The 27,132-nt window shown below is 41.4% G+C and overlaps 2 protein-coding genes across 6 annotated transcripts in view; one reads left to right on the forward strand and one right to left on the reverse strand.

Moving 5' to 3' along the window:
• Positions 1 to 5: 5 nt before the first annotated feature.
• wdr25 (WD repeat domain 25) lies at positions 6 to 21,792 on the forward strand. Of its 3 annotated transcripts, XM_030392039.1 has the most exons (8): positions 55 to 402; positions 492 to 596; positions 741 to 1,486; positions 5,695 to 5,842; positions 14,927 to 15,057; positions 17,741 to 17,911; positions 19,260 to 19,400; positions 20,581 to 21,792. In XM_030392039.1, exons 2-8 carry the CDS (start codon positions 551 to 553, stop codon positions 20,800 to 20,802), a joined length of 1,605 nt encoding a protein of 534 aa, XP_030247899.1. In that variant the 5' UTR covers positions 55 to 402; positions 492 to 550; the 3' UTR covers positions 20,803 to 21,792. The 3 variants fall into 3 exon arrangements, with proteins under 3 accessions (XP_030247900.1, XP_030247899.1, XP_030247901.1); XM_030392040.1 differs by lacking the exon at positions 492 to 596 and having other exon boundaries at positions 6 to 98; XM_030392041.1 differs by lacking the exon at positions 492 to 596.
• Positions 21,793 to 23,157: 1,365 nt separating this feature from the next.
• The window catches only part of LOC115565955 (brain-enriched guanylate kinase-associated protein), a 44,853-nt gene continuing 40,878 nt past the window's right edge, over positions 23,158 to 27,132 (reverse strand). For all 3 annotated transcript variants that reach the window (XM_030391651.1, XM_030391649.1, XM_030391650.1), the window contains one exon: positions 23,158 to 27,036. In XM_030391651.1, the coding sequence (XP_030247511.1) occupies positions 25,498 to 27,036 (1,539 nt within the window). In that variant the 3' untranslated portion in view covers positions 23,158 to 25,497. The remainder of the gene's footprint in view (positions 27,037 to 27,132) is intronic.

Here is a 27,132-nt window from a genome sequence, read left to right on the forward strand (position 1 = left end):
AAGTTTAATGTAGATACTTTTAACACGATGTAAGCCGGAGGAGAGCGAGAGACGGTTCTTGTTCCGGCTTCTTTCAAAATAAATGATTTCACGCATAGGTAAATGCTGACATGAAACTCAGCATTAACTCTCGTGATTTTGCTGGATATGTGACTGTTTTAAAGCTCAGGGGTCTGACATTGAGGGTTTAATCTGATTGCAGGTGCAACAGTCTCACCGGGTAACGTTAGCTTTAGCCTTTACCGTTAGCTTTTCTTTTTTTTAGGCTGTGTCGAGCTTTGAGCCAGAAATGCAAATGACCAAAGTTAGCCATATCTGCTATATTGTTGATAGCTAAGCCATGACCTAACGTTAGCGTTAACCCTTTCCTTAAGGTGACTAACGTTAACAAACTCTATAAAGGTAAGTGCTGTAATGTACTTGCTCTGTGCGAAGGTAGTACATTGAGCTAGCTGTTACTCTACACTTTCTACTTCATATTTATCTCACAGTGTGCTTGGCTGCTGCCTAGAGCTGGCTGCAAGAAGTGTCACCCCACGAATGACCGTAAATGACCAACAACAAAAAAATTGTACAAATGTGGTTAAACTGCCAAGGTATTTAATGTCAGGGGTGCTGAAAATGATAAATCAATATGCAACTTTGGGGTGCAGAATTTCAAGCAACCACTAGGGGTCACCCTTAGGCTTCTGATGTATTACCAGACTCTGACAATTCACCTGTTGTCCCTTTACTTTCAGCCATACATCATGTTAAGATGTCTTCACTAGTGGCCTACGAGGATTCAGAATCAGAGGATGATTCTCTTGATCAAGTGGAGGAGGCAGCACCAACTTCTGTCAAAACTGGATCATGTGAACAAAACCAAGAGGTCAGGGTGTGTAACTCGTCTGAGGTAACACAGAGTCCTCACAGCTTCACGCCAGACAGGCCACCGTTGGAACATCATGGGAACATCTCAGACGGAGACAGTTATCCACCCCACCCTCATTCACAGCCACAGAGCTGTTTTGACTGGGAAGGGAAATATTTCACTGATGTCGCAGCACAAGAAAAACATTTTACAGATACTACAGCTCCTCTGAGTTTTCGTTCAGCTCAGGGGAAGATCTCACCAGTACAGACTCTTCCTCACATGCCACAAGGTGTCGGCGAGGGATCGAAAACAGCAAAAAGACATCACACTGTTGCACCTGGTGTCAGACCGTACATCCCCAAGAGACAGAGACTTCCCACTTCAGTAGAGACAGTGGACCCAAAGTTTCCAGCAGAGCAAGTCCCAGGGAGCCAGACCAGGGAAATTCTGTCAGAAGTGTCGGCGAGAGTAAAGCCGTATCTTACACACAAAGTCCGCGCTGCAGGGATACCGAGGAAGCTTCTGATGAGCTTGGGAGGCCACCAGGGCCCAGTCAACACAGTGCAATGGTGTCCTGTGCCTCATCTCAGTCATCTGCTGCTGTCTGCCTCCATGGACAAGACTTTCAAGGTATGAATGACCACCAGAAAGGATGCACATTGATTTTTAGCCTAGAAAGCTTTTAAATCAGTAAAAGTGTCCAGTAATGTAGCTTCAGAAATTCTTATTTAATGTAAACTGACTTGGGCAATTTAAGTTTTACTTATCATTCTGATGTTTATTCCATGTGATAAAATGTGTCCTCCTTCCTCAAGCTGATGAGCAGACTGTGCGCGGTTCTGGAACAGTTTCTCATAACAAGAAAATCCATCCAGCAGCATAGTTTTAGGCAGGTGCCAAGCGCATCAGGGAGGTCTAAGGGGATAATCACTCACCTGACACTCAGTGTAATTGGCACAGCGTTACAGGCAGTCAGATAAAATTTGCCCCTCTGCCTCAATTTATAAATGTACCACAAACCACTTTCTTTAGAATCATATCTGTCACTGTCAGTGGAATGTATGTCAGGACCCATGGGACTTTCTCTACCTCCCTATCTCAGTTTCTCTCTCTCTCCCTCCCCCCCCATTGTCTGTACTTCACACCAGGAAAACAATCCCTCATTTTCCTGCCGTAAAGGTCACGTCATGCAGGTGCCTGCCAGTGACTAAATATTTCTATCCCAGTACGAAACCACGTACCCCAACCAATCCTTAGAGGACTTGGAATAATTAATAATTTAAATATGCATGAGACAATTTGCATAATCATACAAGTGCGGCAGTATGGCAGCCACCTCCTTCGGCACCTGGAAAGGGTGGGTTGGAGCAGATGGTAGAGGAGAGGAGAGGACCTGGTTGTTTGCATGCAAGTATTTCTTAGACTGTGACAGCCACAGATGGAGTAGCATAGAAATACTCTTAAATGTCTGGTGAGCCAATTTGCTCAGTTTCAGTGGAGGATTGTCATCAGGTCTTTTTTATTTCCTCTCAATTTTTTTTATCCTGACTTCAGAGATTTTAACTTAGCCCGATCAGTGTTGTCGTTTCCTGGTTTTGAAGGCTGCATTACAGCAAAGTGATTTTATATTCTGAACTGACGAGTCTGTTCTACTTCTTCCAATACTTGCCTTAGTCATTAAATCCTGATCCTGATGATTAGTTATCAAAGATCTCATCATGTTATATGTAGTACCTTATATTTAGTACCAGTGGTCATCTCGACAATATTGTTGCAATTTTGGTATTGATGAATTTGGTATCAAAAGTTGCATTAGTGTTATTTATGTTAGATTTTTTCAATGCAGGGCCCTTATTTGTATTTATTATTTTCCCCATTTTGGTAAAACTGCTTATATTTAAAAGATTGAAGTACTTCTTTCACCACTTTGTCAGGTGTCCTGGTACACAAAAATTCAGGCACACCTGTGAAAATACCACTCTCTTTATGCTGTTTACGTTTTGCTTTTTTCTTGTATCATGGCAGCATGTCATACATTATCGCTTTCTCATTAACATGCTGTAGGGCTAAAGCGATTAAGTGTTACAGCACTGTCACACTTTGACTGCAGCTTTCCTTTTCTATTCTCTATGTGAAGAAAGAAAGGGGACACACTCGAAGAAGTCTTAACACTTTTCTCTTTGTGCTAGTGTTTCTTCATCAACACCCTTCAGGCTTCCGCCTTCTCCTCCTCCGCCTCTTCCGTCCTGTCTGTCAGTTGCTCAGATGCAGAGACTCAGACTATTTTCTCTCCAGCCTGTTTGCAGCTGTCGTCACCATGGCTACGGCAGGTGTAAGGCAGCGGTTTTAAGTTGATAACACGAATACCAATTTAGTTTTAATTACTGAGAGTCATTTAGAAAGCAGATTACCCCAATGGTTCATCTGTGAGGATCTGCTCATCGTGTCTGTTAAGTGGCCAGTGAAATTAAAGGGGATGCAAATAAACAAGAGCTCATTTTCACCCATGCGTGCATTCACAAGGCCTCGCATTGTACGGGATTATTGTAATTGTGGGTGCATTGAATGGTGTTGTTATGGTGAATCTCATTAACACTTGAGATGGGGCTTAAGCAACATCCCAGTCAGATGTTATACGTGTTATGTACTGTAGAATATTGAGTATATTGTGGCTATAGAGGATACGATCAACAGATTTTCACGTTTCCTTGAGATGGCAGTGTTTCCCTTAACCTCAGATCACACAGAAAAGTGACACATCCTGTTGCACAATGAATGGAAATATTCTGAAAAGACGCTTCGATTCAATCTTCATCTTTTTGCAATTAACAGCATGACTCTCTGTCTCTCTCTGCCACTTTTTTCTCACCCGCGAGGCATCTCTGGCATTCTGTTTGTTAAACTGCTGCCTGCAGGATTGATATGTCACTCTCCCCTAGTCCATCGCTCTTCCCCCACCCGTCTGTCTCCTGTCCTGTGGGAGTCGTGGTACAGAAGTTCTCAGTGTGCTTCTCATGCTGCATGGAGGAGTCATCTTTAATAATGAAACACAGAGAGAGGGGCAGAGAGGGATCTGCAGTGCCCCACAGATCTTCAAAGTTCCTCAGTGGCCCTGTCAACGCCAGGGAAGCGAAAAATACTTACATCATTAGTGTAATATACTTTACCTCAGTGGGCACCGGACCAGACTACCCACCGGATTTCAGGCTAGGCTTCAGGGAGAGGCTTTTCCTCTTTTGGCAGTCAGAAAATTAAACTCTTCGTGAACAGGGCATCTGATAAAAAAGGATGTGACAGTATTGACCAGCGTGTGTGTGCTAAGTGATCTTTTTGAAGCGCATTACAAAAGCTTGACAACATTAACTAAAGCCAAAATCAACAACAAACCGATCTGGCAGACTAACACGTCATTCATAAATCACTGTGTGCCCTTTTTTTTCACACCACGATATCACATTTCAAACCAGCAAGCTTTAGAATAGAGTAGCCAGGGCAGTCGCAACTAATGGAAGGCAGCTGGATGCTTTTCACTTCAGCTCTCTATAATCAGTGAAGCCCTTGACAATACGAGAACCATTAGGCCCACTGAGGAATTGATTTATAGGCACACTCAAAGGTAATTAGTTTGATTAATTAATAAAAAAAGGCTGTTTTTTGCTTTTAAATCCAGCAAGTAATCCTGATTTGTATACATATTATACCAATCTATCCAGCGGCCCTTTTGCTGAGTAATTAGATTTTGTTTCATAACAATTGAATTTAGATTAGGAAGGCTTAGATGATATCTTCAGACTGCACTCACTAATCCTCATTCACACAGGAAAGAGAGATTTTCAGGGCCAGAGGACACATTACATGGCTGAAAATGTCCTTTCTTCACTCTTCTCAGTTGAGAGCGAACAGCGGTTGCCAAGCCAGGCCCAGACTGTTTTTTATTCTCAGTAAATTGCCTTGAAAGCTCGTCCAAAGCATGCAGGCTTGTGTCTTTGAAGCCCAGTGTGTCATCGCTGTCTGATGTCCCCTCTTTTTCACTGCTTCTCTATGCATACTCACTTCATCTGCTGTTTGTTTGAGTCTTAAAGGATGCAGGGGTCAGTGTCAACTCTTAGCCTGTTAGCACACCTATGCTACCCTTTTTCTTTCTTGCTTTTTTCTTTTGTAAAGCAGTGATGTGATTCATCAAAGCAACCAACAAAGACTGAGCAGAAATCGCTGCTGGTAAAACCTTGTGTAATGGTGTCGTGACAGTTATTTTGACCTACCATGGTAATGCACGTGCAGTTCAACTCTTTGAGTGATTATGCAGAACCTTTGAAGTTGATCACTTTTGTGGGTATTTTACATTTTCAAAGAATGGATCCACAAACTGGACTGAGCTTGCAAATGAAAATTTGGCAACAATTATCAACATAATGTTGAGTTCAACAGGTGGCCAATTCTCACATATTGCACTTTTAAGCAAAAATGTCTAAAATCTGCTGGTTTTAACTTTTAACTAGGCTTTGCTGCTTCACTTTGTTATTGATCCTTATTAAATGAAGAGTCTTTGGGTTTTGGACGGTTGGTTGCACAAAAGAAGCAATTTTTAAAATGTCCCTACAAACTTTGGAAAATTGTGATGAGCATTTTTACTTGACTAAACAATGAATCTATAATGAAAATGAAAATTTTTTTGCAGCCCTAAACTCATCAGTCAAGTTCAAGTTGTTCTATAGCTCATACTGTGTATTATACTCTATGCTTTGTAAGCTTTCCTCCAAAACTGTTTCAGGCTTGTGCACAGTTGCTGCAGTCGGGGTGTATTTGTGACTTTGGCTTGATGTGACCATGTCTGGCAGGTGTGGGATGGAGCAGAGAGTGGGCGATGCCTGAGGGTTTACACCTGTCATTCGGGAGCCGTGCGTGATGTCTGCTGGACCCCCTGCGGGCGACACCTTCTCACCGGCTCATTTGACAACTCGGCTGTGATCACAGACTTGGAGACAGGTGAGCAGCAAACACTTATTCCTGTAGGTCTGATGAACAGTGTCACTTAACAACTGCGCTGAGGTACCTGTGCTGTGAAAGTTTACATCAGAATTCAGGTGTTCAAGCAAGCATTTATCTCCTAGCGTATTGCTGGTGTTGTGGGAAAACGAAACCTCTCGGCTAATTTAGTGTGTGTTTTTTGTTTTATTCATCAAACACACATTTAAAGTTTGTGTAGTAATTTATATGTGGTGTGACTTTGAATTGCCTCAGGCCCCAAAACCTGTTACAAACCAAATACTGTGTATAAATTGCAAAGCTGCTTCCCACTCTCAGTCGTCGTGACCCATTTAAAGGGCAACCTGCAAAATCCGCATTCCCTGAGCAAGTGCATCCTAACCGGTCAACTATCCCATTCCTAAGACTCCTCCAAGAAATGCTGCCCCCTTTTTCCAAAAGCTTAAATGAAAAAAGGTATTTTGTTTAAGCCTGTAGAATCCCCAACCCCGCTGGGGTCCAGTTAAATTGTGAGGCTACGTGTTCGCTTCAGTGGAGGTGATGCCTAAATGGGACAATGCTCTCTCTTATTTTTTCTTTCTCCCTCTGTCTCTCACACTTACACATACATAGACAGCACATGCTAACAAAGACTACAAACATTATTGCTTTTCTGACATTTAGCAAACTCAGCCAAATCCGCGGGCTCACTGTGTTTGCTGCTCCTTTTGTGATATCATACACATTGTTTTCAAGGTGACATTTACAAGACATCAATAATTTGTTTCGCTTCGGAAATGCATTGCTTCCCGGCCGAGCAACGTTTAACAAGCATGGCAGAAAAGATGATGAACAACAGTGAGGCTGCTTGTCCTGACGTTCTCTTGTTTCCTTCATTGAAACAATTTCAGGAATTTCTGCACAGCTGATGTTTAAAATCTTCAATTGGACAGATTTCTCCTTCATGTCAATTCACCAATACTATGTATATTGCAGTACTCATATTTGTCAGGAAAAGACCTCAAATAGGCTCAACAAAACGAGCTAACATACAATAGACATTGTTTTGAAGCCCCTGTGGCAGCTACGTCTCTTGGGTCAACACATCGCTGTGATGACTTGCTGCCGTTTGCACTTCCCCTCTCAGCATGTCTGTCAATACTGCCAATAAAGCCTACGGATAATAGCTTGGCCAGGCCATTAAACACACAGGCAGCTCTGGGAAGGGGATCAATAATGGATACATCACCACAGGAGCCGCCACCATGACCTTACTCTGGAACGTCACAAACCACAACCATAAATAAACAAATGTTTATTTTTGTCTTATGCTTTGGTAGTGGCTTGCTTAGCGCTGTAGGATCTCCCAGTGCATTATAACTCACAACTTATGAAGTAATGTCGCGCATCTGAAGAGCCCTCATACATCAATCCTACAACACTCTTTCTATTAATCATATTATTCGTATTCATTTTCCTACCACTGTCATGATTTATCCGAATGAAAATTAAATAAAGCGTATTGTTTCTGAGGATGAAGGTCTGCAGATGTGTGCTGGCACTACAGAGCAGTAAGCATGCATTCATAAGGCAGCGTGAAATGAAGAAAATGTAATTTAGTTGCTTATTAATATGGGAGTTGGGAATTCCGTCCCCGTTTCTGCACAGTAGTAGTACAGTTTAATGCGTAAGAGCTAAGACCTCTGCACTGACTCTTTAAAACCAATCATACAGCATTCAAGCAGTGAAAAGGCAGAGCTGCATACATGATTTACCTCATGGTGGCTGAGCTATTTATATTTCTGACAGATATGACTTATAACAGGGCTACATCAAGATGCTGGCATATCTATGACGATCGAGATGCAACGATTATACAGGAACTTTGTCGACTGTTTACCAGTTTTGTATCACTACGTTGTTGGAGGTATATAGACATGAACAGTGTTGAACTTCACTCCATTTTGCCAGCACCAAGAACCCCTCTGGAGGATTCTAAGGCTGTTGTATCAACCACAGACTGTACTTTCTGTATGGGAGCGTCCACCGACACGAAGGGTATAGTCGGCTCAAGAGAGAGAGCCTTTCAAGTCATCATGTCTCAAGTCAAGTCACGAGTCTTTAACCTCCACGTTGAGTCTTAGGTCATTTATTTTCTGTAAAGTAAGGTTGCAAGTCATGAAAACAGTAACTCGAGTCAACTCAAGTCCAAGCCTTACCATTTCCTGTTTCAAAATTGACTCTGAGCCAAACCAAGCACCACCCAACTCGCAGTACATCACTTATCAGTGTGAATGTTTCTTGGTTCCAATGCTATTTCCTGTCATGAAGCACCAATTATAAAAAAAATTGCATCTCTCTACTATATAAACAGCACATTTGTATGCAAAGGCAACCTTTCCACGGTTAAAATATGTCCTTGTGCATTTAGTTTGATACATTTTTTAAGAAATGTATGTATTTTCTGGTTTCTTGTCTCCTCTATGACAGTAAACTGAACATTTTTGAGTTGTTGACAGAAAGGACATTTTAGGATGTTATCTTTGGGCTTCAGGAGCCGCTGACTGACAATGTTCACATTTTTCTGGCATTATATTGACTAAACAAGCAATTGCTTAATTAAGAAATAATCTATGGATTAATCACCAATGTAAATAATCATTATTTGCAGCCCTATATGACATATTTGAAAAACTAACAAATCTCCCGACATTCAAGCATGCATTCGTGAGTACTGGAGAGGAGATACTGAGGGAGCTGAGTGTTTGCCACATCAGACTGTAATCAGGATGAATGTGATCTTTACACTCTTCACAGTAATGCAGAGCCTCTCAACTTTAAGAAGGAAGGCAGCTGGGCCTATTCTGCTCAATTGAGCTCTCTTAGGAGATGTGAGCAGGCCTCTTCTAATGATCAGCGGGAGTCTCGTAGGACACCTGACCCTGTATTTCACTGCAACATAGTCAAACCAAATGCTGCACCAATTGCCGTGTTTACCGAGCAATAGAATTATAGAGGAGCCTGTGCATTCAGAATGGTGTGTGGGCCCATTTTCCTTGGCCATCTCTGCAGTTGTTCCTGTGTCCAATTTAATTTGTACAATCTTATATCCACTCCCAGTGGGCCACAGACGGACTGTCACAGCTGAATAGCAATAGTAGAGGCAGAGGAGGATATGGGAGGGAGAGCAGGTTAAGAGGCATAATGCAGAGAGGGGAAAGGGAGAGGAGAAAGAAATCAAAAGAAGCAGAATAAATTCAGAGATGGAGAAACAGTGAGAGCTGCAGTTTTGGGAGGGGAATAAATGAATTTCATCTGGAGGGCATTAGTGTGAAGTGGCAGCTGTTGTCCAGCGCTTTCACGGCTGTCCTTGGAAAAGCTGATTGGCAGAGGAAAGTATGCCCACATAGCCACGGGCTGCCACAGGTTGATGTGCACACAGAAACTTGAGTTCTCTGTCCAGATGCCTCCAGGCACTGGCAGAGAGGAGCTCGTCTTTGTTTTCTAGAAACCGGTAATACACAAAGACAGAACCATGACTAGAGTGGGCTCATGTGTTGCCCTTCCACCTCACTTTGGCTTTTAGAATCATATTTGATGAATGAGGCTGAAGGCTTCAACAAGAGTTTAGTTGCAAGATGGAGTCTCACATAATTGCGATTCATTATTGTTTTAGGTAATAAGATATAATTTGCATGTACAAGTAGCCCGTCCGTCCGTCCGTCCATCCGTCCGTCCATCCGTCCGTCCTTTAGCTATACCTGCTTATCCCTTAGAGGGTCCAGTGAGGCTGATGTTGTTCGAGTGGTGAGGTGCACCATTGACAGGTCGCCAGTTTGTCACGTACAGACAACCATTCACACATACAATCGCACCTACGGGCAGTTTAGAGTCTGCTAGAAATGCAAGGGCAAAATAATAAGTTATAGTGACAGTGTGAGATAGTGAAAATATCAATATTATATTGTTTTTGTGAAATTAGACTATATGTGGTCTTAGATTTTGGATATAGTTTTATTGTGATGTGGCATGAATTAAGTCTTCTCCTGCCTTTTAAGGCTCCATTACAGTGAAGTGATGTTTTCATTATCTGAACTTATTATATGGTTCCACTTGTTGTTTTACTTGCCTTTGCCCACTTAGTAATCATATCCACATATTAACTCATGATTATTTATCTAGTTTGAGACTGGGAGTCATCCTACATAAATATATTTGGGTTTAAAATCCAACCCAGCCGTGTAATTCTTGCGGAACAATAGCTTGTCCTTTTGCACAACAAAATTCATGCCTTGTTGGAAAAACATTTAAGCATGCTAGAATACTATAAAAAAAAAAGTAGTCTTTGGTGTGTGCTTCCAGCTCAGTGTTAAGAGGTGGGACAAGGTTTAACTGCAGCTACTTCAGGAACATCGTTTGATGTAAGTGTTTTTATAATTTGCAGGACCGAAAAAAGATATACTCATCAAAAAAGAAATGGTTATGTTCTTAACTTTTTATATAACAGGAAAAAATGTGCCTTTTGGGATTTTTGCCACCATATATAGTCATAATCTAGTGCCGCATTTACGAGAACAATCCAATTGTTTAACTGTATACTCATTGATATCCATCCCTGAAAAGTTTCAAATAATATTAGCAGCATGTTTAGAAACACTGCATTGAATTGTGCACAATGAAAATGATTAATTTTACCTCTTTTACACGAGCACAATGTACCTGTATAAACACAGGAGCCTGAGGCACTGCGCGCCAGGAGACGATGCATGCAACAGCACACACAAAGAAGAATTAACTCCAAATGCCACTGGCAAGCACATCTGCATTTTGACCTATTTCAAAAGCTTCATTTCACAGTGGTAACGTGCTTGCGAATGCAGGTTTTACTTCTTATGTGTCAAGAAAAACAACTGACTTGTTTTAAAAGGAAAGATAAGCCCAGATCAGTCAGCAGTAATGGGCATTTGTAGATTTTAAATACACAACTGTGATGATAAGATTCAAAAGCATCCAACAGGAAGCGGTATGTGTATCCAGAAGTGTTTGGAGTAGCTTAATACTTTACTACTAATTACTTCTACTAATCATTTTTTACCTTTCAAGGGTCCCATTTCCCTGTGCCCTCCAGAAATGATGCTTTATACCAGAGTAAATGCCTGCAGTATTTTAACTGTTTGCAAAACTTGACTCATAAGCAACCCATGAAGGGAAGAAAATGGTTGTGCTGGCTTATCAAGGGGGCACAATAACAGTGAAACACATTGAAGCTTTATCTATCAAGGTAAATGTGATATTGCAATCCATTAAACACCTCTGAAATGTAGTACATCTCACTTTGTGTGGGAGGTTAGTGAGTGTTTGTGTGTGCAGGCTGTGGCAATATGTGATCTTTTCAGGTACTGAGGGCTCGATGCTCCCTCACCGTGTTTCCTTTGGATTTCAGTTCAGCTCTGAAGGTTCTTTCTCCACCTTGCAAACAGAGACTGGACGAAAAAAAAAAAAAAAGAAAAACACAAGGTCCACTGACAAATCTTGAAACTCACTGTGCAGTGTTGAGAGACGCACATGAAGTACTTAATGAAAACACATTTAATAGATTAAAATTCATTTATTTTGGATATGCTTTTTCAGAGCATCTCAGACAGAGGGTGAAAACAGTGCTGCTCCACCAGACTGCATGAGAGAACCGATGTGTCTTTTTTGCATCGCAGCATGCAAACCTAATCCAGTTGTAAGCCATAATAAAATGATGAAACCAAAAATGAGCATAATATGTCTCCTTTAAGATTTAACCACGTGTTAGATATCTTTAAAACATCAAACTACGCACAAATATGGTTATTAAGCCTATATACTAAATGTTTTTTGGATACATCTTGTCAAATCCATGTAATGTGCGTCTAACCCTTGCTTATGCCGCAATGACAGCACCCTGCTTTGGTGGATCCTCTAATGAGGCAGAATATCCATTTCATCCCAGCTTCCCTCTGCTCTAAGGGGCTCACCCCCGCCGTCCCAATCATTGCTAATGTCCTCGACACTGTAGTCATCCTCCTTGTGTCAGCTCCGCAGCACGATCACAGCTCTTTCAGGACTACAAAGTAAACTATCGTGAGGGAGGGACGGATCGCTGCAGCCTTCCCTTATCTCCCCTCAAGCAGGCCAATTAATCTTGCTTAATTAAAACATGACGAGGCCCTATTTATTATGAGGAGAATGTTGATTTCTCATCGCCTCGCCAAACATGAGTTTTAAATCTAAATGACAGAACTGTTCTGTATCGCTACGGGTAAGCCAATTAAGCAGGGGAGCGTGAGCCCCGACGAAATTGCCTGTTTAAACTTTGGATCAATGCAAATCGAAATTTTGGGAGCGTGCTCGTCCACCATTAAGTGAAAGAAAGGCCATTTTCGCTGAAGTTTATTAGCCGTGACTCAGTCCCACTTCTAAAAGGACTCGGTAGGAACATCCCGGAACAAGTGTGTAATGAAGTGCATTTTTTGTTGTGGGCTAACAGGCTGAGACTGTTTTGGATGGGGTCTTTGTTGTTTGTTCGATGAATTAATGAGGAGCAGTGGAACCCTGAGGTGTTCTGCTTTGCATAGCCTTTGACAGAGCTGCTGGCTCATAGTCTGGCTCGGGTCCCTCTTCAGCGTTTTCCCAAGAAACTAATTTTTGGTCGTACCCTGTCAGGCTTAATTATATTTAAGCCCCTCAGTGTTTTTGTTTTGTTTTTAAGGATGACATTTTTTAATTGATTTAGATAAGGCCGCCTCGAGCCAAAACAGTGTTCTATACTTTGGCTTCTCTTGTCTGTTAGTTGGTATTATCTTTTGGTCTCGAGCGATGTTTAAATTAAGTTTCCTTTTAGAGACTGATACGTACTATGTGATTTGCTGTTCCAGACAGCTTCAGCAACCCTTGCACAAAAACTCTTTCTGGTCAGTCTCGTCACCCACCATCATTAAAGCGAGTCAGAGATCGACTGCTCTGGGGGCAACCAGTGGTATAAATAGAAGTTTCATTTCATGAGTAGAAACTTTTCTTAGTCCTGGTGGAGCTTTTTTCAGTGACAGAAAGAAATGCGATCAAAAACTGATAGACGTTATCCAGTAAACAAGTTCCCACCCTGCCTCTGACCTGAGATGATCACAGAATGCCTCTTCATCTTTTTACTTTAACATCATTCCTTCATGAATTTCAGACGACGCACCGAGATGGGGACACTATCTTTTGCTGCGACTTAGAGCAAGATTTACTGCATCTTTTATCAGTGAGCTTGTTTTCAAATCCCTGTTTTATAAGCAAAGGCAATGGCCCGGTTTAATTACACACAATTTTTACTGCGCAGAAATCTATGGGGTGCTTTACAAGAAGGATTGGATCTTCGCATTGCGCTCAATTAATAAACCAAAGAGAAGTTTCATGATAATTTGCGGCTCTGAGGAAATGTAGTTCGAATTTATGTTGTGTTTAGTTTAGTGTTGTCAGCTGAGAAAGACGCACACAAAAATGTAATGAGGCAACGTTTTTTCTTGATTAATTAGTTTGATAGTGTGGACTCTTGAATTCTTTCTGAACATACACTTCCTCTCATACTTTGTTTCTGCTTAATCACTGTATTTTGATAAGCAGTACACCAGAAGGAGGTGAACAACACTCATTCATGCAGAGTATGTTGGCTTGTTCAGACAGATCAGATGTGTGCTGCAGCAGACAGAGATTAAACAGCAATAAGGTGATTGCTTTCGCCAGCCATGGTGACTCGGGGAAGTGTTGCAGCTTAGAGAGGACAGAAACCAGCCAGGGGTCAGAGTTGAGCAGGAAATGAGTTTCTTCAGAGCTGAGTAGGCAACATACTTGCGTAGGTGCAGACACTGCACGCTCTCATATACACATTGTCTTCACGTTGAAGTCTTAAATGGTCAAAATGGCTGTGCACAGGAAATAAATCATCTGGTAGTAGACTCATGGATTATTGGTATTGTTTCATGGATCCAGAAGGTACAGGATATAGCTTTTATTGTTTACTACTCAATAATCCAGCATTGCCAGATATGAATTGTAAACTATCGTATCAGAGGCTAAAAATTATTGTGTTTTGAGGAAAATGGTTGAAGTCATAATGTGTATTTTTACAAGGCTGTAAGCTTTGATAATGAAATGGATAACTGGACTTAGTGTTGCATTATAAACTTGGCCTAAACATAGCAAACCTTTAGTAAGAAGGTTCAAGCTTCACCTGCAAGTCACTTCAAATTGAGCAGCATCACCGTGGGCGGCGGTGGCTCAGGAGATAGAGCGGGTTGTCCGAAGGTTGCTGGTTCGATTCCACGGCTGCATGTCGAGGTATCCTTGAGTAAGAAACTGAACTAAATTGCTCCCGATGGCCAGGTCAGCACCTTCCATGGCAGCCTCTGCCATCAGTGTAGAAATGTGTGTGTAAAGCACTTTGAGTGGTCACTCCACTGTGCTGACTATTGAAATAAGACAGTGTAGACTAAAACAATCTACATATATATGCATTACAAAACTGTGAAAATAATGTACATTAAGGCAAGTTTGGCATTATTTATAGTACAGAGGGCAAATGTATCTTTCCGATACGATACTAATCATACTTCTGGCAACAATCACTCTTTGAAATCTTTTGGGATCTGTTTTATACAATAAATATAGAATTTAATGTAGATTTAGGTAACAATTTTTCTTGCTGTTGACTAATCAATTAAATGACATATTGCTGTAGCTGTACTTGATACTGTCCCTTGTGCTGGATGTGAATATATTTTGTCACTTTATTGTCACAGATTATTTGAATTTATTTTAATTAAACCAAGTTATTGATGGGAAATGTAAGTTTATTTTCTGTTGGATCAAAAAAGAAAGTAATGTATATGCAAAATGCAAATTGCAAAATGTTGCAGCGTCATAACTTGTTGCACTCAATATGTATCATATTTTAATCATACTTTATCATCAGTTTCATCATTCTTCAGTAGGGTTTGATCCGAGAGTTCACTGCTGACAAAAGATGTGCAGGTTTATATTTCACACGGAAGCATTGATCTTTTCTCTCTGTCTACTTTCTTCTTCTCTCTGCAGGGCAGCAGGTGGTGAGATTGGACAACCAGTTCAAAGTGATGTGTGTGGTCCCGCATCCCAGCAACCCCGAGGTATTCCTGTGCGGAGGTTACAGTGCAGCGGTCAAGGCCTGGGACTCTCGCAGCTGCAAGGTCAAACTTATTAGCCTCTACAGAGTAGATTTAGCATTTTTATCGACTCTGGTTCACCCGCTGTTGTTTGACCTTTTTCATAAATCTAAGGGGGGTAGGCTCTGAACACATGCTCTTCATCAACAGCTCCCTCTTACACACCGGCACTGGTGCAACAAGGTAGTCAACATTTGGCTGTGCACAATGACCCATGCTGTGTTCCACTAAAAGTATAATCCTGCCACAGACAAAGAAGCAACACTGCAGATTATCACCTAATTGCTAATTGCTCAAAGCAACAGACTTATAAATCTTTCCTGTGAAGCTTCAACGTAATATTGCTATTAAGCTTAATGGACTTTTTTATATGATAATCCAATTCACTTCTTCAGAATATGAGTTCTCACATGGAATTTTTCCCCCACAGTGAATGGCCTTGTTTCCCCACAGGCTTATAGACTTAATACAGCAGGGCTTGTGGCGTAGTGAGTGTAGAACCAGTCCTCAGCATCCTTGCTGCCTGTCAGTCGTAACCCTGGGCTGTTTGTTTCTTGCTTTGGAATGAAATTACCCTGCTAGATACCCCACCAGAGACCTAGAGGCACAACATTTAACATTAGCCTGAAGACTTTCCAAATGGACTCATGAGGTTGAACTGCATGCATTAGACTGTGATGTTGAAACTCACTGATGGGAGTAAAAGTTAAAAGTTTGGTTCAATTTGCACCACAGAAGGAGAGTTAAAGTTAATGCTGCAGTTAAAGGTTAAAGGTTAAATAGTCCAATGTAGAGTGTAGCTGCCAGCTGTTCACTCAGCAGCTCTGAAGTGAAAATTAATACCCTGTGAATATCTGATGTGATATGAATGGGCTTGCAAAGAAGATAGAAGAAGTTAACACAAGCTGATGTTTTCTTTGAAAAGAGAAATTAATTTGGTCTACCCTCATCTAGATCAGAATTCACTGAGCCTTTCTCATTTACTGCTGTTTAGTCTAATCTGGTTTTATAATTTGAAAAGTTTTGGAGGCCATTTAGACAAACAATAGCCCTTTTAGGTTGGCCAATCAATCTCTCTAGATTCAGTGCAGGAAATTGGCATATTGACATATGACTCTATGGGTGCTACTATTGATGTTAGTTCATGAATTATTAATTAAAACGTAACCCAAGGCATTGTAATCAAACTCTTATTTTATTTGACCATCAGTCCAAATTCAAAGACATTTAGACAAAAGAAGGCATCATATTCTCATGTTTGAGAAGCTGGAACCAGCGAGTGCTCGGCCCTCTTTTCCGTGTTTTGATCCGAGAGTTCACTGCTGACAAAAATGTATAGATTTATAATTCAGAAGGAAGCATTGATCTTCTTTCTCTGTCTACTTCCTTCTTCTCTCTGTAGGGCAGCAGGTGGTGTGATTGGACAGCCTTCATTTTTTTAACACAATCAATTGATTGTAAGAATAGTTGCGGATCGATTGAGTTGAATTGTTTTGTTTGAGTGTCAGATGCTAAAGATACCCTTAAACCTGCCAACATTTGGCTGTGACAGTTCTGTTTTAGGACTAGGTTGTATAATCCCCCCTTCAATAAGGGATTATACAACCTAGTCCTAAAACAGAACTGTAGCCGCCCAATGTTCAAAAGCTAAAGAGGTTTTAATGTTATCAGAGGATTCTAACCTTTAGCAGACACAGACAACCCACCACATCTACATAGTTCATGAACAACAGCTGTGGTGAATATTGTACCACTATGTGTGAAACGGTAAGCACTGCAAAGGAACATTAATTTTTCATTAAACATCACTAAATGTATAAAATGTAGAATGAAGCTTTACCTTAATATAGCAGATCCACATGACTACATGTTTAGTGTTACAGTGTTGGATGTATTGCGGTCATCTGGCACAGCAGGGGGAGCGAGCAACAGTATATCTTTATATGCAAAGACAACTGGCACACTGTAGTTATCCTCCTGTCATCCCTCCTTAAGGGCAGAGATCTAGATGTCCCCCCCCCACTTCCTGTTAATTGCTCTGTGATGAACTATGTGTATTCAAACCAGGGCATGTGAGCGGAGCGCGGAGCGAGCGGGGCGCGGAGCGTGCGAAATATAGTCAGAGCGCAGAGCAGGTTTTAATCCAAAGGCCAGAGCGATGGTTCCGTTTCGCTCCAGTTCCGCTCCGATACCGCTCTCCACGAGTATAGGGCATGTACAAGTCCAGACTCACGTGTGCCTTCAAGGAGGTTATTTGTTGAGAGATGGAGTTTGTAAAATATTTTGAAAAGCAAGCAGACAGGTCATATAGGTGCAACGTCAGGAATTGCTCCCTCTTTTAAATTTGAGCAAGCGTGGAGCGATTTCACCGGAGCTGCATGAAATTTTAGGTGAGCGGAGAGCGGTCTTTGAGCGGAGCGGTCTGGTATGACTTTGAGCGATGGAGCGAACGAGCGAACACCCACGTAAGCGGGGAGCGGAAATTCTCGCCACTCCGCTCCGCTCACATGCTCTGATTCAAACTAGAAAAATACTGTGTCATAAAACAATCAAGGATGGCTCCAACAGTTCAATTCTAACTTAATTACCCTAAATGTCTTAAATGTGGTTTAAATAACAGTTCAAGAGCAGTAACTCTTCCCACTACATCATTTGACTGGAGAGTATTTCTTTTCTCCACTGTGTGTGTGTGTGTGTGTGTCTTCAGGTGGTGAAGGTTTACAAAGCAGGGATCCAGCAGACCTTGGACATCCTGTTTCTCAGGGGTGGTGTGGACTTTATAACAAGCTCCGACTGCGTAAGCAGAGACTCTGCAGACCGCACCCTCATCGCCTGGGACTACCAGACCACAGCCAAGGTCTCCAACCAGATCTTCCAGGTGAGGAAAAATGTGTGCGAATAAGAAAAAAGTAAAGATAAGTCACTAAAAACACACAACTCTGATTGTCACATGATGTTTAAATTAATAGGCAGAAAAGCAGGTTGATTTTTCTAACAGGCAAATCCCATGGAAGGTTATGTTCCTGGAAATGTGAGACCCTCCTGGTGTGAAACAAGTTGGTAATGAGGCATGTGGACTTGGCATATTTTGACAGTTACATGGTGCTGGAGGAAGTGTGGGCTCTAGTGAGTTCTACGTATTTTAAAATATGATTTTAATAACCTTTCTGCTTTATGTATCGAATAAATTCTCATTCCCTGAACCGCTGTCGCTGCAGGTTGAAGTCGCAGGAGTCTTGTAAATGTTTAGTGCTACTCTTGATATGCAGGATAGGATGGACAAAATAACAGGGACAGCGTAAAACATTGTGGTGTTGATTTCCCTTCAAATCAGCATGTGTCCAAAGAAAAAAGAAAAGCAACTTAGAAACGTCACAGCTAGCTTACCAGTAGTCCACAGCTGCACTTCCGCACACCTATCCTGTTCATGAAGACGATCAACACATATGTGTATGTATGTATATATATATATATATATATATATATATATATATATATATATATATATATATATATATATATATATATATATATATATATATATATATATATATATATATATATATATATATATAATATATATATATATAAAATTAATTCATTACTTGACCTTTTTCTTGCAATTACTAACCATGAAGTCCGCTGCATGTAAACTACACCATTACTTAAAAAGCCTTATGGGTCAGATGTGAAGGGGGTGCACAAAGTAAGAGTGTATTTATCTCTTCTACTATATCTACTCTCAGATCTTATATATCTATATATATCGCTCTCTCTCTCTCCTTCTCGCCTCTCTCGAGCTCTATCGCTCTCTATCAGCATATATCTCTCTCGCTATCTCTCTCTATCTCTCGCTCTCTCGCTTCTCTCGCATCTCTACTCGCTCTTCTCTCTATCTGTCTAGATCTGTCTCTCTCTCGCTCTCGCCTCTCTCTCTCTCTCTCTCTCTCTCTCACTCTATCTCTCTCTCTCTCTCTCTCTCTCTCTCTCTCTCTCTCTCTCTCTCTCTCTCTCTCTCTCTCTCTCTCTCTCACATTTTCTCGTGAACATTATTCGAACTTTCCTAACCCTGAAGCGTTTCTCTTACTTTGTGCACCCCCTTCACATCTGACCATAAGGCTTTTTAAAGTAATGGTGTAGTTTACATGCAGCGGACTTCATGGTTAGTAATTGCAAGAAAAGGTCAAGTAATGAATTAATTTTCCCTCCCCTCATTTGGCCACCAGGAGCGATACACGTGCCCTAGCCTGGCTCTCCACCCATTGGAGGAGTCCTTCGTGGCCCAGACCAATGGGAACTACATGGCTGTGTTCTCCTCCCAGCAGCCCTATAGGATGAACAAGAGGCGTCGGTATGAAGGACACAAGGTCAGTCACAACTGTGGCCTCGGGAGGTAAATGGCTTTAGAGACCTGATCAATAGAGAATGTACACTCACACAGACAGCTTTCGCGATAATCAACATGTGCACAAAACTGTGCAAAAGCCAGCAGAATAGACCGGTACATGTAGATTAAATTGTAGTCTACACAACACACAGTTGACATGTACAGTAGAGCCATATCCTGCAGTGTTTCTTCTGCAGCACCCCTCCCCCTTAACAAACACAGTTAAGTACAAAACTATATTTCCACTGAGGGGTGCAAACAGAGCAGAATATGGCTGTCATATTGTTTGTTGATGCAAGACAAATACAAAAAATGGACAGAAAACATGCTCTCCTTTATGTTCTGTTTGATTCCTTTTTGGTGGAAAAACACATTTCACATCAGCAAAAACAGTACATAACTTCCAGAGACCACAAAGCCATTTAATTTCTTCATGTTTTCTTTATTGTATATACAACTTTGAAGCAAACGCTTCCAACAGAGTACATGTTCTAGTGTGATTATAAATACTTAACCGCTGCCTGAAATCAACAGTCATCTGTTGTCTTTAACTGATGGCTGGCTGTTGTTATCAGAAACACTGTCAAACAAAGGATAGGCTTGGATCCATGTGTCCATATGTACATCAAAGGAGTCGTTGGCTGCTGGAAACATTCCTCCTGTCCATACTGGTCCCAAAGAGTTCCCTTCGAAATGAATTCCTAATGTAAGAGAAAGTTACAGATATATGGAATTCAGTGCACACTGCAGATTGGCCATTATTTTAATATAATGCCAAATCCAAAGCAGTCTTATAATCTCTTCCAGAAACAGACATGTGGTGCCACTTGTAATACATTACCTCTGAATGCAGTAAAGTAGACTGTATTTATTCACAGCACTGGAAAGGTGCTCAGTCACAACCACTCATGTGGTTAAGTGCCTTGCTCAAGGGCACCTGGTTGGTAATAATTATAATAATACTCTTCACTTCCCCCATCACAGACTGAATCAGCAGCTTTCTGGTCATTTGCACGCTCCTTTACCATTTAGGTCACCAAAGTCTGTAATCAACTGGATTGCAATCCACTTATTATGCTGACATTTTATTATGCTAATGTTAACATGGCTCCTGGTAGAAGGTTAATGCATCGTAGCCAACACATATATCCTCATTCTAGGTGGAGGGGTATGCTGTGAAGTGTGAATTTTCTATGGATGGATCTATCCTGGCCTCAGGAAGCTCCACGGGCTCTGCTCACTTCTACGATTACCAGAATGCTCGTTCACTGCACGTCCTCAACGCCCACAGCCAACCCTGCCTGTGCGTGTCTCAGCATCCCGTCCTGCCTGCAACCGCAGCCACCTGCGACTGGGCTGGTGAGATCAAAGTCTGGCACTAAGGACTGTGAATGAACAAGTGAATACTGTGTTAAAAGTTATAAGATGCATCATGTTGGCCAAGAGAGGACTATTTTTCACTGAAAACTCAGTCATCCATCTCTAAGACTTTATCTCCATAATCTCTTGGCACAAGATGATAAGTACTTGGGGGAAAAAACATGCTGGAAGTCAGCTAATCTACTATCTACTGATGCCTTTGAAAAACAGTTTTTTTTTTTAACACTGTGGATCTTGTAACACTTTCTTTGTTTTAAAAAACGCCCACATCTTCATTCCAATTTATATGAACTCATACTGGCACAAAAACAACAGACACTATTGTGTAAATTTTACTGTAAGCATGTTATTCATATTTGGCCTGCCTTACGTAGTTTTAACAACTTGAAAATGGGAGAGTTTAACTGTGAGATCATAAAGTTTCTTTACATTTCTAAAAGTGAAAATGACTTTTTTCTCAAGTGGTGGGTGGTGGGTAAGCAGTGGGGTTTTTCATTCCACATTCTGCATACACATCAGTTTTCTCTATGCCTTTTTTGTTCTCACTGGCTCAGATATGACGTTTCTTTTCACACTGACAGCTTAGAGCATCAGAGAGAGACAACCAGAGAACTCAAAAAACAATATGCAGACATCTGTCAAAACATTGCCAGGTTCTTTTAAGATCCTGCCAGTCAACAACAGAACGGTGAAGTGCACACAGATGCTCTTGATCTTTATTCAGTATCTGGTGGAGTGGTCCTGAAAATACACTTTGCTGCGGAGGCAAACTCTAATGGCTCTATACTCTTACTAGCCCCTGTGGTTGTTCATAATGCAGCTAATGATAATTACATTTACATTGTTTCTGACTCTGAAAGGACCACTTAGTGATTTGTGAGGCCATGTTATAAGCAAATTGTGTTTTATATTATATTATGATTATAATTTGCATGTGCTGAGTGGCGACAGGGAAGATCATTAAATAAAGAAAATTGGATAGGAAGAAGCAATATGTCCTCTTAAGGTTAATTTTACAAGTAAGCACAATTCATCATACATACACTACCAGTCAAAAGTTTGTACACACCTTGTCATTTAATGTTTTTTCTTTATTTTCATGACTATTTACATTGTAGATTCTCACTGAAGGCATCAAAACTTTGAATGAACACATATGGAATTACGTAGTAAAGAAAAAAATTGTGAAATAACTCAAAACATGTTTCATATTTTAGATTCCTCAAAATAGCCACCCTTTGCTTTGATTACTGCTTTGCACACTCTTTGCATTCTCTCGATGAGCTTCATGAGGTTGTCACCTGAAATTGTTTTCCAACAGTCTTGAAGGAGTTCCCAGAGATGCTGAGCACTTTTTGGCCCTTTTGCCTTCACCCTGCAGTCCATCTCATCCCAAACCATCTTGATTGAGAACTAGAACTCTGTGTGGCATTCATCTGGGCTCTAGTCTGAGGTGCTGTTAACTTGCGATTTCTGAGGCTGGTGACTTGGATGAACTTATCCTCAGCAGCAGAGGTGACTCTTGGTCTTACTTTCCTGGGGTGGTCCTCACGTGAGCCAGTTTCCGGACGGACTGACCTTTAGTTCTTAAAGTAATGATGGACTGTTGTTTCTCTTTACTTTGCTTATTGGTTCTTTCCATAATATGAATTCTAACAGTTGTCAAATAGGGCTGTCAGCTGTGTACCAACCTGACAGAAATTCCACAAATGAACCCTGACAAGGCACACCTGTGAAGTGAAAACCATTTCAGGTGACTACATCATGAAGCTCATTGAGAGAAGGCCAAGGGTTTGCAGCGCTGTCAACAAAGCAAAGGGTGGCTACTTTGAGGAATCTAAAATATAAAACATGTTTAGAGTTATTTCAGAATTTTTTGTTTACTGCATAATTCCATATGTGTTCATTCATAGTATTGATGCCTTCAGTGAGAATCTACAATGTAAATAGTCATGAAAATAAAGAAAAACCATTAAATGTGAAGGTGTGTCAAAACTTTTGACAGGTAGTGTAGGTGGTAATTCCCAAGTAAGATATTTGAAATGTCTTTTAAAATTACCCCAAAATCCAACTGGTTAAAGATCTACTTTACTTTCTAACTTCTCAGTGGGCTACTAAATTTAAGTGTTAAGTTGTTGCTTTCCAGTCAGTAAATTAGTTTGAAATTAATATGGCTTGATCAGAAGTAAGGGGTAACACTAAACAACTCCAGGAATTATGGATGACATTAATTAAGTGTCAGCTTGTTTCCTCAAAGCTGAATAACGTATAAAAAAAATACAGAGGCATTAATCACTTGAAGTGGATGATGTTAAGGGTTTAAGTTTCTCGAAGTAAATAACGTAAAACAACCATGATGTATTTCCCAACACCCATCTTTATTAAGGAAATAAACATACAGCAAAAATATATAACCATGCATCAGACAGACGGACATGTTGACATTTAGACAGCTGGCCTGTTGTTCCTGGAACAGGGCTGGAGGTAGGACAGGACAGAACTTCTTCAGCCTCTTCATTCAGGGTCAAAACATTCAATAAATATAACATCAACTGAAAGTGGATAAAAAATAGTCATAGTGTAATATCGCGTATGTAGTATCTCGTTTTATACATTATGTCCACAGCAAAAATACCGTATATCCTCTCTGTCCCTCTGTACAGTGGTAAATTAAATTCCAAGCCTTTTAAACCCTTTTGACACTTTGTACCATTGTTCCAAATGAGAATATGACCGTAGACCTTTTGTGACTTGTGTGGTGAGCTTTCACCTTCATGAACACAATAAGGTCAAAAAGAAGAGATGCAGTATTGAAATCTTAAAAAAGAAAAGAAAAACAGCCTTAAGCCACTTCCCAGATCTGCAGGAATGGGAGAGGTAGAAGCATGGCCTTCCAGAAAAAATCTATTCAAGATTAACTTGAGGGCAAAGCTGAGTTCCTTTATAGTATGAAGCTTATCCCTGTCGCCATTCCTCTCAGATCTATAGAGCCACGCAGGCAGGGAGAAATCCTTCAAGATATATTGTGTCAGGGGGCACCCAGATGGAGTAATGTCGTTTTGTCCCAGTCTATACTAGGAATAGTAGCAGATGATAGCATGATTGTGCAGCAGTTCAACTCCAATTTAACATAAGGCAGGGTCTTATTTCAATTTGTTTTATTCACCAACAGGTCAGCATGCCTTTGCCACTTTCTACGTATGTATATACACGCTTTGTCTATTTTCACAGTGTTTTCTCTAAAAAAAAATAAATAAATAAAAGCCTAATTGAGCGTGCTGGTTTAGGAGCAACACTTTGACTGTACATTTTTTTTTTCTTTAATCAGTCGTTTCCTTCTGCCTTCTTGGTGCACTTTTCTAATTCATCTCTGCTGAAAACTATAAGATCCAGCACTGTTTGTTTTGGTTTGAGCGAGTAGTGCCAAAAGTGTTTAAAGAGTTTGTATCAGGGTAGAAATTTTGGCTGTGTGTGCCAGATTTTCAGACAGGGATTAAGCCTCATTGTCTTAAAATAAAACAAATTTCAATGGAAATCTCCAATGAAAAATAGAGTAAGAACAGACTTAATCCTTTTCCAAGAAACTGGTTGTGTGTGTGTGCATATGCGTGTGCGCGTGTGTGTGTTACTGACAGGAAGAGCGGTAATAGTAGCATATACATACAGTAACTATACGGCAGATATACAGTATGTACACAGTTGTTAGTTGCTGTAAAGGAGACCATTTTGTCCTCTGAGCAGAATTAAGGCAAGTTCACAAGTGTCCTGGTATGAGAGTAACTTCTGTGCAAAACAGCCTCAGATTTAACACCTCATTTTGATACAAAAATAAGAAAACTTCCAGCTTAATCTAAAAATCTTGCAGTTCTATTGTAATAGTATGTTATAGACTCATTTATATGTTTAGAGCTATTATACCAACAAACAAAATCAGGGATTGTAGAATCTATAATCAGGAGGGAACTTTCAAAATCAAAAGTGTTGTGTCTTGGCTATAACTATTACATTTCATTTGAATAAAATACACATCGTCTACCCAATTAATGTTAATAAAACATCCTTTGTAGTAAGTAGTGTTTAGAGATAATGGCCCTTTGAGAAACAATTTTGCTGGGAAAGTGTTTTTCCCATCTTATTTATATGCATTATACAGCATGCTTTTTGTTTAAAAGAAAATAGAGAATGAATAAATCTTTTTAACAGCTTGCAGTCAGCTGGGTCCACTATACATAATGGATAACTTCCCTCTCCCAAACATGTGTAATTAAGTCACCCCATTTCAGATGCTTTAGTCCATTATCTATACCGTATATATTGGTGCAGGAATGAATGGTCTTTTGCTGGTTTTACTAACAGTACTCAACACTTAAAAAAAAAAAGAAATAGCACAGTACGGTTGTGTAGTGTGGCTCTAATTATCATCATTACCGTTGAAACAAAAAACACTGATTAGCTGGTCTCGGGTAGCTACACCATTGCATGACATACAATAGAAAAAGTGTTGCAGACTGCATGAAACGTGCCTTGGCTAAGAGATACATAAAACAACAACATCTTAATACCCCAAGACACCAAGTATTTGTTTGCTGCAGGGAACCGTTGAGACATACAGTACAGTACAGTAAGTTAGGAATCATCATCATCATCATCATCATCATCATCATCATGCATAAAATAAAAAGCTCTCTTCCCGCTGCTCAGTTCAGCAGCGTACCGTAAAGCTGTGCCTTGGTCAAACTGTCCTTCCTTGTCAGTCCCGTGCTGCCAAATTTTTGGTATCTTGGAGAGGTCTTCTTTGGGAGTGCGGGGCCGACACTGAGAGCGGAGCTGGAGCTCGGACGAGGCCGGATGCTCGGCCTGGGGCTGGGGTAGTGTTGAAGACTTGAGGCTTCGAGGGAGCTTTGGTGTAATGACTCAGCCGAGCTGTCTGCACTCAGATTTATGTAGTCCTTCTTGGCACTGCTTGCCGCCATCGCTCCCCCACCACTCTCCTTCTCCTTAGAGCTCCCTGAGAGGAACAGACTGCACTCAGAGTCCTGACTGTCATCCTTAGCTCTATACAGCACAGAAGTTTTCTCCTGCTTACGATGCTCCATCGGCTTCAGACTGCGGCTGGGTGAAGGGGAAACAGCAAAGCAATGGTCCAGCACACGGCTGTGGAAGACGTCATCTCCTTCTTGGAAGCTGCTGTAGAGAGAACCCTTGACCTTACTGGAGGGGCCCATGGCAAAGTGGTGCTCGGAGAAGCTGTATGGAGAGACCCGCCCAGCGATGTCACGGTAGGAAGACGAGAACGTGTTGATGTCTTCCACGCTGAGCTGTCTCCAGCGGCTGCTGAGGTCATCCTCAGGGACATGGATGTCACCTCGGCTGTCAAGAGCCGCCCCATGAGCCAGGCCCAGTCCAGTTGTGGACCCCATGCTCTGAGAGGAGGCCAGGCGAGGGGTGCTGGAATGGTATGGTTCACTGAAGCATGAAGCCGTCCTTGTGTACCCGGGTGAGGTGCCCTTCTGCGGGCTCCTGGGAGTCACCATGTGCTGGATGCTGAGAGACTTGGGGAAGCTTGGGCTGTCTTTGTCATAAGACGACATGCCTTTGCGCCCGTAGTCCGCACTGCCACCATCTCGCCATTCCATGTAGAGACCCTGGTGGGAAGAGGATAAGGTGCTGCTGGCAGTACGTCCACAACCACCACTCACACCTCCCTTCTCATCCGATGCAAGGCTGAAGCTAGAGTAGGAACTGGAGGCAGGGAGGCTACCAGTGCCGAACTCATCGTGATGATGGAAGGACGGTGGAGGCTCATGGTGGGAGAAACTTCCAGAATGGTAGGCCTCTTCTTCTGGGTTGCTGTCAGTGGAGTTCTGGGCGTGAAGCTGGAGCAGACTTGTGCCATGAAGGTCGACGCTCTGCCTGCGCTCTGTATCCTGCCATCGTTCGGGGCAATAGAGGGCCGTATCACTGCAGTACAGGTCAGAGGACTTGTATGCAATACGGCGGTTCAGATGGTCAGTGCTTCCTGTTCCTGTAAGAAAGTCTGATTCCTGCGGCTGTGGGCTGGGTGAGCGTGTTACAGGACAACTGCTTCCTGGTTCTGGCTTTTCCAGGACCTTGGCAATTATAGATGTGGGCACAGCGTCAGAGTAATTGGAGTGGCACATTGCCATGGTGGCTCCGCTTCCTCGATTATGTTTCTCCATGTGGGAACTGATGCGTTCCTGGAAATCCAGTGGCAACTGAGACAGGACAGATGTGGAAAGAGACAAAAGAAGTTTGATGAAGATGGGAATTAAAAACAAAAACAATACTATTGTGACAGCTGCTGAGCCTGT

Source organism: Sparus aurata, chromosome 16 (genome assembly GCF_900880675.1).
Source record: "Sparus aurata chromosome 16, fSpaAur1.1, whole genome shotgun sequence".
Classification (NCBI taxonomy): Eukaryota; Metazoa; Chordata; class Actinopteri; order Spariformes; family Sparidae; genus Sparus; species Sparus aurata.